The sequence below is a fragment of the Callospermophilus lateralis genome, unplaced genomic scaffold (assembly GCF_048772815.1).
Source record: "Callospermophilus lateralis isolate mCalLat2 unplaced genomic scaffold, mCalLat2.hap1 Scaffold_183, whole genome shotgun sequence".
Taxonomy (NCBI): domain Eukaryota; kingdom Metazoa; phylum Chordata; class Mammalia; order Rodentia; family Sciuridae; genus Callospermophilus; species Callospermophilus lateralis.
The window spans coordinates 352560-368686 of NW_027512861.1; the positions used below are offsets into that span (position 1 = coordinate 352560).

The window sequence follows — 16127 nt, forward strand, 5'->3', positions numbered from 1 at the left end:
TATTAGATATCAAAGAATTCTGCAACTACAGGACAATATTAATTACTACCTGGTTTTTAAATGAGCGCTCAGTTTTCTGTAATTCTTCTTCCATCTCTTCAATTCTCCGCCTAAGAATTACAACAATTGAATAAAATTTGAAACATTCTGACCATTTTCTCTTTATTCCATCAGCTATACTTTTAAAGACTTTTATCATACATAAGAAAAACATTTCTAAAGTTATATGAATCCAGTGTGTTCAAAACTAATACTACAGACCAGGTGCAATGCCACATGCCAGTAATCCCAATGATTGGGAAGCTGAGGCTGGAGGATCACAAGTTCGAGGTCAGTCTCAGCAATTAAGTGGGAACCTATGCAACTGAGACGCTGTCTCAAAGTGAAAAAAAGGTCTAAGGATGTAGCTTAATAGTAAAGCACCAAAAATAAATAAATAAATAAATAAATAAAATAAAAACCTAATACTAATAACTTCTTTATCATTTAATTGCTAGAGATTCTGAATTGATAAATTATAATTTCCTTAACTGTTCATCAGTGTGTTCTCAAGTAATTCTGCTAGAAATATCTTCCTCCTTAAAACTTTTTCTTTTTTTCAAATTATATCCATAGAAGATTTCCAAGGTCTATCAAATGCCACACTTTTGTGGGTCTTGATATAACACACAGCAAACTGATTTCTTAAAGAATTACTACAACATACAAAACCCCCAGAACTGTTTGCATTGACCAAGTTCCCTATGGTCTTGCCCATTGGGTACAAGTAAATTTTTGTTAACATTTTTCATTTGTTAAGTTGAAATTTATTTTTTCTCCTGTGTGAATTGAATGTGTTCATATCCTCTCGTTATTTATACTTCCATGCTATTTTCTTCTATCTACATAATGTAAAAAAAAAATTAAAAAGAAAGCTAACACTAATTCATGAGACATTGACACCCTCCTTTAGAAACTGAACTCACTTGTAATTTTTAACTTCCTGTACAGCGGAAACCACCTTTTCATCTGCAGCTGACAGCTGCTGCTCTTTTTCTAGTCTCTCACATTCTTCTTGACTCTGTTTCCTAAAAGAAAACCAGTTATCAAATCAAAAGTTTCTCTTTGTGAATATCACTTCCCACAATTCTATAAAATGCTTAGGCACATAAAATAGGAATTCAAACCTGCAATTTCATAAATCAAACTCTGGCAAATCACTTACATTTTCTAACTTCTCCTCTTAATTCTCTACTTACCAGTAAATAAAATAAATGTGAAAACAACATGTGCCCCAAGGGCAAGTCTCCTGTGTGTAAGATAATAAAAACTCACTTTACTTCAATGTGGAAGATCAAGACTGATCAACCTAACATAATTAAACATATTAGGATAAAGCAGGGGATAATTCTTTTCTCGTTTCTGCCATGGGTAGGACACTAAGTATATCTTTGTCATGGAGGAACTCTTTTCTCAATCCAAGACTGGTACCATATAGTCAGTCAAAGAAAAAATCTTCTAGAATATATCTTTTAGCTATGCAATTAACCACAGAACATTTTTCACACTTTAGATATTTATTTCAAAAGAATTGTAAATTAAGCAAAAAGACAAATCTGAGTTTTGATAATGTCTATCAACCAGAAAAAGAAGCCAAAGTGACCCACTATCAGAGTATTATCTACTGACAAGTTTTAACTCTGATCATGAAACTCAAGATGTTCATCTACTGACACAAAGGTAGCCACATTTAATGATTTAAAAAATACTATTTTCTGCTATCCTTGTACTACTTTAGCCATAGTTCCAATTCAAAAGATAATTAACTTGAAACTTAATTTTCCATTAATCAGAAGAACTACAGTAAAAAAGGATTACTGGTACCAAATAGAAAAAGGGGATAATATATTCCTATATAGCTTCTCATTTAATTTTTCAGAAAGTATTTTATGAGTGGCTATAATATACTAGTTACCTTGTAAGATGCTAAAGAATAAAAGAGCTCACTGTTTCAGGTATAAATGATGCCTAAAGGAATATAATAATTTTCCCCACTGGCTTAAGAAGGAATATGGAGAAAACTGAATCTTGAAGGACAGAGAAAATTTTGTTTCCAATTATCAAAGAGTTAGTCTGAGAGCAGTAAGAACAATCAAAACATCTTTAAAAGAATATAAAATTGTGTTTGAAGGGATCCAAGTTAAAAAGTCAGTGAAGATATATGTATGTGGCCAAGATCCATTAGAAAAAGGAATCTCAGAATTACAAGTAAGGCTGGCACTTTAAGATACTTTTCTCCTATTGAAGATAACACAAAGATATGAGTCTGAACCAAGCCTTCATTAAATTCCTGGGCTTAGAGGAAAAATGAGGCTACCAATAAAGGGACCCTTAATAAAAGCCCTAGCCTTTGAGTTTAGATTAGAAAGTACTGCACACTTAAGTGATGAACAGGCAAAAAAATCCAAAAGGAACAATACTGAAAAACATTGAAAAGACAAGTCATTTTTTAATTATCTTAATTGCTGACTAAGTTTAAAGTGACAATCTTACTCAAGTAACCTCAACACTTTTCTATAAGAAGATAACTTCGTCTTAGTCCTCAAATTTCATCTATAATTATCACAACAATGTTGGCCAATCAAAACTGACCAGGCACTCCATAAGACAAAATTCTGTGAGAAAAAATCCCACAGAAAAGGAAACCAGCTAATGGGGTTATCCGCACATGTTTTAAAATCACTGTGCTTTATATAGTCAAAAAAGTAAAGTCAAGATTATGAATTTCAGGGCTGGGAATATAGTTTAGTTGGTAGAGTGCTGCCTTGCATGCACAAGGCTCTGGGGTTCAAACCCCAGCACCACAAAAGAGGAAAAAAAAGATTATGAATTTTGTCAAAGGATTAGAAACTATAAAACAAAGAAATAGTTGGGTGTGGTGACCTACCTACAGTCGAAGATACTCAGGAGGCAGAGGCAGAATTATGAGATTAAAGATAGCTTGGAAAGCAGTAAGACCCTAGTCCCTTATGAGAAAGAGCAAGGAGTCTGGGGAGGTAGCTCAATAGTAGAGCACATGGCTCAAGGTCCTGGGTTTGAGCTGTAGTACTGAAATAGGACTGGGGTTGTGGCTCAGTGGTGAAGCACAGGCCCCACATGTGTGGGGCACTGGGATCAGTCCTCAACACCACATAAAATAAATAAAATATTGTGTCGGGCTGGGGATGTGGCTCAAGAGGTAGTGTGCTTGCCTGGCATGCGTGCGGCCCCGGGTTCAATCCTCAGCACCCCATGCAAACAAAGATGTTGTGTCTGCCAAAAACTAAAAAATAAATATTAAAATTCTTTCTCTCTCTCTTAAAAAAATCCTATAAAAAATAAAATATTGTGTCCATCTACAACTAAAATAATATTTTAAACCCTGAATTTTTTAAAATCCTAAACTCAATGAATGATTTTAACAGCAGATTTGGGAAGTGAAATAAATCCTAGAGCTTTTAACATAGGTCAGAAGAAAATATCCAGAAGAAGTAAATCCAGAATGTAGGAGGCAGTGGAAATCAAATTCTAATATACATTATTATAATCAGAAGAGAGAATGAGGAAAAATCAACATTTAGAAAAAGACTCGAAAATTCAAGAAGTGTTTAATGGTCCCAAGCAACATAACTGCAAGAGGAAAAGTGGGTGGGGTGGGGAAAACTACACCTAGGCACTTCCCAATACAACTGTTAAAAAAAGAGAAAGGACTACAGAAACTAGAAGAGGGATAAGACCAAACAACAATGATAATGGACTCCTTAAAGAAAAAATTTAAAACAGATGGTAATTAATTGGATATTTTTAAATTTCTAAAACTAAGTAACAGTCAAAATTCAGTAGCCAAAAGAAAGATCCTTTAAAAATGGAAACTGGTTTTAACTCTAATCATGAAGTTCATGTCAACCTAATACAGATTATAAAGGTAGCAATATTTAGTGTATAAAATACTATTCTCTGTTTATCCTTGTATTACCTTTGATACACTAATCAAATCTATCATTAAAGGACAATGTTCAAATAGAATGAAAATAATTTCAAATAAGAAACCAACAGTGTAGAATGCAGAACTACAGAAACTTTAAATATGTGTATAAATTGAATGAATGTCTTGTGGAGTTCACAGTATATGAAGTACTAACATACAATGCCACAACAGTTATCTGATTCAGGAGCTACTTAAAGCCCATAAAAAAAATAATAAACCTATTAATCTATGTCAGGTTTTTATTAAATCCAGAATATATACCATGGCCTTTAAATTATGAGAAGATGAATAAAATTATAATTATATAATTATAATTCCATTATAATTTATGATTACATCAAGCTTATACAGGGGATGAGGAAAAAAATTTAAAATATTTAAACTATTAAAAAGATACAAGGAAGAAAAAAAGAACAGGTCATCAAATAGAAAGCAAATTCTTCATAAACCACATGCACATATTGACATGGACAGACTTATATTTTAGAAAGTCCACTCAAGCGGCTATAGAGAAAACTACTAAGAATTTGAAATAAGTTATATACAAATATAAAAAATGTAGAATGAAGACAGATGATCTAAGTTAGAAACAGAAAAGATGACACAGGCATGAACTAACATAGTGCCTGGGGATGAGTAAAAAGAGTAAAAACCACAGATGATGACTGAATGAATTTTGGAGGAGTTGAGAAAAATAGTGCTACAATTTAACTGCATTACAAAAAATTAATTGCCATTTAGGTCATTCAGATTACTAGTAGGGACAGAGAAAACAAGTGTTCTTTTAAAAAAAAAGTGATAAAATGAGAAATGTTTCTTTGAAACAGGCCAGGAATTTAGAACTGGCCTGAACAAAAATTTGAGATTCTAAAAAGGTCGATTGGAGATCACAGAATTTTAGAAAAGTTAATGGAAAGGTTTCAATATTTAATGCATTAATTAGGCAACAGAAGTCAAAATACCTAAAAATAGTTAGGTCTGTAAGAAGGTCTGTCTTTGCTTTACAAGATATATATATATATATTATATATATATATATACCGAAGAGTAAAATCAGGTGCAAACAAATAAAATCTGACACAACCTATTTTTAGAGAATCCAAGTATTTTTGTGGATTAAAAACTTCAAATGAACTTTCAAAAAATAACTAGCTCCATACTAAGAAGATTAATATATAAATATATTCTACAAACAAGTACTTCTGTAATCATAACTCCTAAGGTCCTTGCCACAGTTCAATTTTGTGTGAACATCTGAGATATTCAAGTCCAAAACTTGTAACATCAATAAGTAAATATTATCCCTTTTTGAAGTTTTTATTCTACTAAAACATGTCATTCCAAATCACTCAGTATTTTTAAAGGTCCAGAGTTAGAGATACAAGTTCAAAACATTAGAATTACATAACTGATCACAATGAAAGGTAATTAAAATAAATAGGGAGATCATAGAAAGGGTCTAGAACTTTGAGAGGTATTTCCACATCAGTGACTGTTAATACCATTTTACCACTTCCTGCCTTCATATGAATTTGACAATTGATTACGATGTCCTCACAGCCTTAGTTTATGGTTCCAACTACCTCAGGACTCTTAAGACTGACAATGGAAAGAAAAATGCAACTTATAGGAAACAAAACACAAAGGAAAAAAGACAAATCTCTACTTATTACAACTAGAAGAAATTGTAAATAATCTTAAGAAAACATAAAATTATCTATTAGTTCACACAGTGATAACAATAACAAACAATGAAAATCTTACTTTTGTAGTGCCATCTCATTTTTCTGGTAGAGTTCATTTAAAATCTCCACTTTCTGCCTTAGAGTTTTGCATTCCTCTTCCAGTCCAACTTTAGAAGACTGTAGTGAATTGCAGTCACCTTCTAATTTCTTTATTTGGTCTGTAAAGGATAAAACAGCTTATCTCTATATGTGTACAAGGACTTAAGAACTTGTTTGAGGGAGTAGTGCCAAGAAAAGTAAGAAGCATGAAAGCAAGAAGCCATTCTTTATCTTTCCAATAAAATTTTAAGTCTTTCCAACATGGCAATTTCTTCTCAAAAAGAACCCACCTTTTAGATTACATTTTGTGGGCATCGAGGCTCTTAGCATAAGTTGTAAAAGTTTTAGATCCTCTTCAACTACTGATATTGTAGTTTGTGTCTAAAAATTGCAGAAAAGAGAGGTATTCTTAAAAGTGAGGCACAGGAAGAATTCACAGGCACTATGGGACTCTTACAAACAACTATACCCGAGAGACATCCATCATCTGCTTAATTTGATCTTTGATCTTCTCGTTCCGATCACCTAAAAAACAAAAGACTTTTGCTTTTTCTTTCCTTACTTTTAACTCTATATTCTCCTAACTTCCCCAAACTAAATAATGATTGTGTTCAAACACCAGAAGAAAAAAAAATCAATTAAATAACTAAACTGATTAGACTAATGACTTTTAAGAGAATTGCAAGCTTAGATTTAAAAAAAAGAGAGAGAGAGGTGAATTTCAGGCTGGGGTTGTGGCTCAGTGGTAGAGTGCTCACCTAGCATGTGTGAGGCACTGAGTTTGATCCTCAGCATAAAAATAAATAAAAGTACTGTCTGTCTTAAAAACAAAACAAAAAAAGGTGAATTTCTAGTTTGCACAACTAAAATGTTATCTATGCTATTCTTGTAAGATAAAAGCTTTTCTTCTCTCTCAGATCTATCTTCACCTGGGCAAGTAAGTGTCTTATTTAGAAAGATTCAATCCTCTATTTTCTCCCTGAATCTACTACCAGGTGTGGTTTGAAATACTTGCTATGTAAGCAATATCCAACTTGGGAGAAAACATCTGGAAATATTTTCCTCATCAGTAAACACTGTTACACTCCCTCTCTCTAGCTTTCTGATAGTCTCTAGACTCTGTTCTCACAGCCTTAGTTTATGGTTCCAACTACCTCTGGACTCTTAAGACTGACTATGGACCTTAAAACCACAGAGCCATAGAGATGATGAGTATCAAAATCAACTATCATCTGCATAAGAAATAAATTTCTCTTACTGTACAATGTTCAATACTCTAAGTATTGTACAGGATGTGACTATTGTAGCTGCAGTGTACTTACTAGTTTTCAATGGGATAGAAAAGGTCAGTGTTCTTCACATGCCTATTGCTACATTATACCCCAGCAACCCACCTCTGCCAATGCAACAGACATATCTATAGATCCAGTGATATGTGTCTACAACCCTGAAGCTTAAGAAGAAAATCAGCTAGCTGAAAAGTGGCATCTGTATAAATACTTAATTAAAGACAGGAAAGCAAAAAAAGGATTCAACCTCCCTGAGACTGATCTTACCTGCTACCTCTCCGTTGGTTAATTCATCTGACTCATCTTCTCTATTTTGATCCTCAGATTCAGATTCACATTGTAACCGATTCAACTGTGTGATATAATTAGTCAAAGCCTAGAAAAGAAGCAAAAGGTTGGAAGACTCTTGATTTTAATTCAGAAGATTTCAGGAGAAATCATGAGATGAAACATGTATTTGGAGTATAAACTTACATTAATAGTATCATCTTTGTGATTAAGAAATACAAGTAAATCTTTCTGGGACTTCTCAAATGATTTGATGTGTTCACTGAGCTCAGCGTGTGATGTACACCAGTCTTTGACTTCCTGCTGCAACTGAAAAGTCAAAACACATGAATTCCTGTGGGTTAGGGAGGGGTTTCTGCACTGGATACATCAGGACTACAAGACTTAGACAAAGAAATAGAGAACCATACTCCTCGGTGGCCTGCCTCAATGGAGGGGGTTGAGACCTTGGTTAAGGAAGAGGGCAGAGTGGCCCCAACTCTCACAGCTGCAGTAAGAACATCAGAGTTCTCAGGAAGTTGACCCTGTTTATTGCATTCCCCAGAAAATTGCTGCCAATTCAAATAATTTACCTCCAGCAGGAATGGCTGGGCACATATGACTGTCTCCTAAATTTAGACTCCTTATCATGTAATCTTCCCTTGGCCAGTGAATCAGTAACTACTCAAAAGAGGATAATAAAATACTTAATTTTCTGGTTTAAAAAGTTTCTTTGAGGCTATGCAAGTTAATAACTGGTTGACATTTGATAAGAAAAGCAATAATCCAAAAATCCAAAACAGATGGAGAACATATACATGCACTCAATTTAGGGAGCATGTTTAAACTTTGCATATCTAGAAAAGGTCCTACATGAATATTCCTTACCTCAGAAACAGATCCAAGAAAGATACAAGATAATGATATTCACTTCTCTAGTTTACATTATGTATGACATCAAATTTTCTTTACCTGCTCTTTCGTCGTCTTAAGTATGGTATTTTCTTTCTGAAGCTGACAGCATTCCAACTTCACCTTCTCTTCACGAAGCTTAGCTTCATTAAAGACAATTTGAAGCTAATGCAAAACACTAGAGTTAGTGAATTAATTCCAAAGAAAAAACAAAGTTATACTTTCCCAAACCAGACATCATATAGTTCTCATTTTTTGCACATTTTAGCACACTTCAAATTTTTGGTCCGCAAAAAACTAAGATATAGTATTAATATCCCATATTATGCCAACTATCCCATTAGCAAGAGTTGGCAGCTTTACCTCTGAAAATTCAGAAGTATTCACTGAAATGACATCTTCAAGCTTCTCTATAGATTTCTTATTTTCAATTATCTGCCAGGTGAAAACAGAACACAAAATATGCATTAGGATTTCAGTAGAAATAGTGATATGTGTGTGTGTGCGTGTGTGCGTGTGTGTACACACATATATATACTAAAAAAGATAAACACAACAAAATATTTGTCAAGCCATCCCATTACATTTCAGTAATGCAGGGGATCCAGCTTTGGACTAAGCAAAAAATCAAGAACTGAAAGAGATGAGGGAAAATGAAGTCATAAATATTTCATGGCATCCACAACCTTACTGTTTATGAGATAACCAGAAAAAAAGGTCAAAGTATAGAAAATCATAATGCAATAATAAAATGTTTTAAAGCTTAGAAAATTAATTAATTACTGTTTTAAATAAATCAGTTCAAATTAGTAATTTTTTTTCTAGTGATAGAGAAAAAAAATTTCCCAAGATCATTTTTAAAATTTTCTTATCTTAAGTAAAAAATGATAAAATTTAAGGGAGAATAGACTAATCTCACATACAGAAGAATTCCCAAAAATTTATAAAGATATTCGCTCCTTAAGGAAGTGGACATAACTCCCCAATCTTTGTTTGCAATGCCTGGGATTGAATCCTCGGCCTCATGCATGCTAGGCAAGTGCTCTACCATGAGCTGCATCCTGAGCTCGTAACTCTTCATACTTTAACTGTGGGCTGTGCATGGTAACTTCCAAAGAATATAATATGAAAAGGATTGGAAAGAATTTTTACAGTGACGAAATCTGATAAATACTACCTCAGCTAGGTGATCAAGCTTACTTGGGGGTAGGATATTTCAGAACACACTCTCTACTATCTTTTGCAACTTTTATGTAATTACAGAAACTTATAGAAATTGAAAATGAAATATGTAAGTAAAATTTTTTTAAGTACAGAAAATTGATTAATTCATTACTCTTTCAAGTAAAAAGTAAACAAATACTGTTCAATTGGACAATAGTTTTTTAGTTGATCTGCATGTTTCCAAGGGCAGAGCAAAGCAATATGAAAATTATCCAAGGTTGAGAATAAAAATATTTCCTAGGCCCATAAAAATAATTTGTTGTATCAGTACTTAAAAGTTCCACAAAATGGGCACAGATGTGGGTTCAACTTCCTTGACTCCTAATCTTACTTTAGTTAACAGCTGGACTAAGTTCAACTTAACCAATTTTACAAAATATTTCAAAAGCCAAATTAAAGCAACACTTAGCAGCAAAACTCTTACCAAGTCGTGATTCTTAGCATTCTGTTCTCTTTCAGATTCTAACATAACATGAAGACTTTTAGCTCTCTCATCCAGAAATTCTTTAGCTTTTTCAAGAAGCTTTATTTTATCCTGGGAAAAAAGGTGTCAAGATTACTCACTCATTACATTTACTTTTGAGTTTAGAATGTAATTCCCCCAAAAGAAGGGATTTTTACCTTATATTTAGTTGCTTCATCAGAAAGAATCATATTTTGTTTCATGGTTTCTTGGATCTGTTTCTCTGATTCCTTTATCTATGTAAATAAAGCATTCAGAATTAAGATACACAAATTATAGTGCTACTATACAAGTTACTTCCAGACAAGTGACCCTTTCCAGAAGAAAGCAGTACTTAATACATGTGACTGCTTAGAATTTGGATGATTTGTAGGAAATAATGAAATAAAAACTTTAAAATATGATTTTTAAATTAAAACAGGTAGAAATGATTCAAGCTAGAACCAAGGGAGAAAGAAACAAAAAAATAATTATACCTTCTGTTCATACTTTGAAAATTTCTGTATCAGTTCTTCATCTTCTTTCATGAAATTGATTATCTTTTGGGCAATTTGCTGTTCAGTGACTAAAAGGGGGAAATACACAAGATTATTACAATCACTAAATGAAATCCAATTACTCAATCTACTAAAAGTAAAGACATGTTATATGGTACTATGAGGAAATACTTCTTAGCATAACTAGTATGCTTTTAAAAAGCAATCTATGCTTATTAGCAATAAGAGTATAAAATTATTAAAATTTAAGAAAAATATAAGAACAATGATATTTTGCTGGGTGTGGTGGTGCACACCTGTAATCCCAGTGGCTCAGGAGGCTGAGCTAGAAGGATCCCAAGTTCAAAGCCAGCCTCAGCAAGAGCGAGACACTAAGCAACTAAGTGAGACTTGGTCTCTAAATATAGGGGGTTTGGGATGTGGCTCAGTAGAGTGCCCCAGAGTTCAATTCCAGGTACCCTTCCCATCCAAAATGATATTTCAATTTAAGCTTATTTCACAGATGGGAAATACAGTAAAGTGTTGTAGCTTGATATTCCTCCCTTCTCAAAACACTTTCTTTTCAGAAAATGGAATCATTTAATTCTTTGCAAAGAAAAACAGAAATGAAAGCATACTGATTCACATTACCATTCTTTAAATTATCTACTCAATTACTTAATGCATGATTAAATCATTAGGATAGAAATACTCTTCAAATGTAATACATCTGCATTACATCAATATTCAAAGTTAATCTGCCCCAAATTAAAACTTATCATCTCCCTATCCACAATTTGTTCCTCCTCTTTATCTCCTATCTCAGAGTTGGAACCAGCATCATCTACTCAGTTATCCATGCTAGCAACCTAGGAATAGTAAAATTTTCAGGAGGTAAAAAAAAGTAATAGACATTAAAAGTCACTGTATCTACTTCTAACATAGATAAAACACACATCAAACACCAATACAATACAAGTTTAAGAAACCTAAAAATTTACCTTGATATACTCTATCTTTTACCTAGAAGAGAGAAAAAAGATTAAATTTGATGTCAAACATCTGCTCAATAGAAACAGCATTCCTAAAACAACAGTCAGAATCATAACCAAGTGAGAATTTAATAACATTCTGGTTCAGAATAATAAATTTATAGGATTAAAAATAAGTAAAGGTTAACAAGCATTTTAAATTTAATTGGTAGTTATATTTCATAAATAGGCTCTGACATAAACACACTAAGATATGTACCTTATTTCACAGTAAAGATGTGTGTGTGTATGTGTGTGTGTGTGTGTGTACTCAAAATCATTTACTTGAGAATTCTAAATAACCAGGATAAAGTCTAGAAACAATCAAAAGGAATCTGAGGAAACGATACTAAGGCATAATCTTTGTACTAAGATATGCCACTTTCACTCACCAGAAAACATCTTAGAACTCCAATTTAAATCTGCCTATTGGCTGAATTTAGAAACTAATAGGCTACATCATCTTATTTCTACAAACCACTAAATATATAGCAAGAAATCTGAAAGGGAAGACTGCTAGAAGAAAATGCACAAGCAACAAGAGAAATGACAATTAACATATTCTGGAAAGGACAAAAACAATCATTTCCTAAAGACAGCAATAAACGGCCTGATAATAAAACCTAAGCAGAATTTTTTTAAAAACATCACTAAATTTCTTTGTAACTTAGCATATACTTGTCCTTTCAAATGTTATAAATGGTGATGGAATACTCAGATGTGTCCATGGATCATCCATGGGATCTTCGTAATAGGAAATTGCATTCAGAAAACTCCAACACAGAAAGAAATGGCATTTCTTTAATGTCATAGCCTTGCTAACCTTTTACTCAAAATGACAACAGAAGAAAATGGGAAGTAGCATAAAAGCAGTCATCTAAGGAAGAGACTAAAGCTCCAAAGTCAAATGCTGAAACTGAGGAGCAACAGCTAGGAACCAGATCCCACATAACCTAGTGAAAAGAGAAACAGGTATTGTTTCTTTCTTGAAATGAAAGAAACAAGAGAGAAATATAAAGTGTTTTCATGTTTTTCCCTTCTCTTTATCCTTCTATTTCCTTTTTCCTTTTAGCTGAGAAAAAGTTCAATGAGATTGAACTGTGAAAATTCCTCACAGGAATCCAGGCAAATGATTCTTCTATTTAAGAAGGGAATGCTTTTTAAGAGATTTTACACTCAATTGTACAAGGAGAGGAAACTTACCTTAACAATGATATGTCTGATATAATTAAGAAATCAGAAAAAGAACACTCAGATTTGAAAAGATTTGTATCCAATGCTTTTGGCCTCTTTAACTGTTAGGCTTTTCATATGCAAAGTCCATTTACCTAAAATAATTTTCTTCCAATTATGTTAAATAACTATGAAACAGAATGACCTACAGTACAAACATATGTATGTATAAGCTTATATATATACGCTTATACATATATGTACACACATACACAGAGATAGACTAATTCTGCTCAGAAAAAAAAGACTTAATGAACAAAACATTTAATGGATTTTTGGACAACACATAATCTATACTTCCAAATAAAAAGGTATTTTCTGAACATATGATCAAATCATAAAATCTGGGAAAAATATATATAAAAGACTGGAAAAATTATCTTATCTTCTTTATCTCATATTACTGTATTTCTTTGTAGCATTTCCCCCTGTTTATATGTGTTTATATTAACATACAGTTCATCAACATTTAAATCTTAGTTTCTGCTTTTTTTTCCACTTCACATTTAATTGTGAGCATTTTCTGTACCTCAAAGCCTTGAAATAGATAAATCTGCCTACTATTCCATTAAGCGAACATACAATATCCCCTAAATGAATTATGTTGTGCTAAGTCTTCAATCTAATACACTGTTCCACTGAAAAACATTACCAAAATCTTCAAAGCATAGTTATTTCTTTAATATAGATTACTAGACATATATGCTACATAAAAGGATATTTATCTAACCTATCCCATCTTTTATCCCACTTTTAAGACTTCTGATACGTATGAAACTACTGGTCAGGATGGCTGTAAGAATTACCAGTTCTACCAACTGCACCCACACTAAATTATTTTATAAGGTTAGTTTGACTTAAACCACTAATTTGTGTTTTAGCAACTGAAAAGGAAAAAAAGTGGGGGGGCAGTGACTATATAAAATAATCCTTGTGCTTATGTGCTAAGGTATAAGTAAGTTAATTTACTCACAACAAGAACAGTTCTCCAAAAGAAAATGACAAAGGATACCAATCCAAAGAAAACAGTGAAAACTACAGGCTCCCATGGTAGTCCATAAAAATCAGGCCCAGGTTGATACTCATCAGGCAATGCAGTAAACAGCTGAAACAGACAAATTAGAAGAAATGGGAAACCTTAAATTTATAACAAAACAGTCACAAAGAATCATGGCAATTCTAAACCAACCTCCTCGTCAGAAATCCACCTCCTCAATATTTTCCAATAGTTTCTTCAAGAGAAAGGATACTGACAGTCTCATATTTTTTGTTCACTTGCAGTGTTTTCAAGTATAATGAATCTAAATACTTTTTTAAAAAATTTATTTATGTATCTTTAGTTTCAGGTGGACACATTATTTTGTTTTTATATGGTGCTAAGGATCGAACCCCTAACCATCTAACCATCTAACCCTAACCATCTAACCCTAACCCTAACCCTAACCCTAACCCTGTGCCTCATGCATGCTAGGCAAGCGCTCTACCACTGAACCACAACTCCAGCCTGAATCTAAATACTTTAAATTGAGCATACTTTAAATTTTCCAGTTTGTAACAGGCCCTATATCATCACATTGTCTAACACCTGGCTAGAATCCCTCTGGATCATTCTTTTCTCTTAGATAACCTGGTTTTTATAATTTAAAAAATTCATTTAAGACAAAAACTTAAATATATGAAAGAACTAATTAATTTTATGGCAACAAATAAAAACAATGAAACAATAAAAAGATTTCAAGCCCCTTTGGGTATCATTTGATAAGCTAGAATACCTTACTATTCTGAAAAGTGTTTAAATAAAGAAAAGGAATCAAATATTTATCTCCTGCCTTAACTATACAAACCAAATATCTGTGTAAAGAATAATCAATCATAGCCAGGCGCCGTGGCAAACACTTGTAATCCCAGTAGCTAGGGAGGCTGAGGAGGGAGGATAGCAAGTTCAAAGTCAGCCTCAGCAAAAGGGAATTGCTAAGCAACTCAGTGAAACACTGTATATAAATAAAATACAAAATAGGGCTGGGGATATGGCTCACTAGCCAAATGCCCCTGAGTTTAATTCCCAATACCCCCCCCCAAAAAAAAAAGAATAATCAAATTTTTATTTGTGTAGGCATCCCATCCTTTAAATAAAGAAAGAAAAATCCAGCAACTCAGACCATTGCTATTTTGCAACCTATAATATATTAGCAAATCTCACCAACGTCACTGTTGACTAGTAGTCAACATCAAAGGAGAGGATATGCATATATCAATGCAATATTTCCTATTAAGTTTTCATAAGAAAAAGAATTGAACCTAAACCTGACTATGAATTTCCAAGAAATATAAAGCAACAGAGAGAAGCTGAGGTTGTTAGCTCAGCACTTGCCTAGAATGCATGGAGCCCGAGGTTCAATCCCAGCACCACCAAAAAAAAAAAAAAAAAAGGCAATAGAGAAAACAGGTTAAATTGTTGTACCAGGGGGATGTCATTTATTCACCAAAGCTACAATATATCCTAGAAGTTCCACAAACGTATTTTTTTCAATTATTGCAAAAAGTTACAACAAAAGGAGAAATCAATTAACTTATATGAGACTTGTTCTCCCACTGAAAGCAACCAGAAAGTTGGAATATATATATATTTTTGGTACCAGGGATTGAACTCAGGAGCACTTGATCACTGAGCCACATCCCCAGTCTCAGCCCCATTTTGTATTTTATTTAGAGACAGGGTCTCACTGAGTTACTTAGAACCTCACTTTTGCTAAGGCTGGCTTTGAACTCATGATTCTCTCTCAGCTTCCCGAGCCACTAGGATATTAAGGCATGTGCCACCATGCACAGTCAAAATATATTTTTAAAGAGCTATTTTTCAGATAGAAAGCCACAAGGGACATGCAACTGTCACCCCTAAGAGAAGGAGAACAAATAGGTGAGCATTCTACCTTGAGGCACCCTCTAGACCTCAGTTTGGGAAGGGGAACCCAAATGGGGCCTAACAGTCTCACTGAGGAGAAAGAGACCAGAGTTCCAGGAGATTAAGCAGCCAAAAACATGTAGAGAAAACTACCAGAAAGATGGGAGCCACAAAGAAAAAGAGTTCCAGAAATCTGCATGGAGGTGGTCTTCAGTTTGGGGCTACATTCTAAGCAGTACCTGCGAGGGCCAAGAACAACTATAAGCTAACCAATCCCACAGTTGGCACTGAGCTGGGAGAAGTCTGGATTCCAGCTAACCAGAGAGAGTTGACATACAAAAACAGTATGGTCAACAAGCTCATGAAGAAGTATTTGATCCAGGCATGATAGCACATGTCTGTAATCCCAGCAGCTCAGAAGGTTGAGGTAGGAGGATCCCAAGTTTGAGGCTGGCAAGTTAGTTTGAGCCTAAGCAAGTTAGTAAGACCCTATCTCAAAAAAAAAAAAAAAGTTCACTCAATATCATTAGTTATCAGGAA

The 16127-nt window shown here is 33.6% G+C and overlaps 1 protein-coding gene across 1 annotated transcript in view; it reads right to left on the minus strand.

Moving 5' to 3' along the window:
- LOC143387995 (transport and Golgi organization protein 1 homolog) overlaps nt 1-16127 on the minus strand; it is a 40229-nt gene that overhangs the window by 5567 nt on the left and 18535 nt on the right. Inside the window, exons 7-20 of the mRNA XM_077108177.1 lie at nt 13659-13790; nt 11423-11444; nt 10422-10510; nt 10104-10181; nt 9907-10017; nt 8622-8693; nt 8319-8423; nt 7554-7676; nt 7347-7455; nt 6260-6315; nt 6081-6171; nt 5771-5909; nt 966-1067; nt 50-110 (exon numbers count right to left, since the gene is read on the minus strand). Of these exons, the coding sequence (XP_076964292.1) occupies nt 50-110; nt 966-1067; nt 5771-5909; nt 6081-6171; nt 6260-6315; nt 7347-7455; nt 7554-7676; nt 8319-8423; nt 8622-8693; nt 9907-10017; nt 10104-10181; nt 10422-10510; nt 11423-11444; nt 13659-13790 (1290 nt within the window). The remainder of the gene's footprint in view (nt 1-49; nt 111-965; nt 1068-5770; nt 5910-6080; nt 6172-6259; nt 6316-7346; nt 7456-7553; nt 7677-8318; nt 8424-8621; nt 8694-9906; nt 10018-10103; nt 10182-10421; nt 10511-11422; nt 11445-13658; nt 13791-16127) is intronic.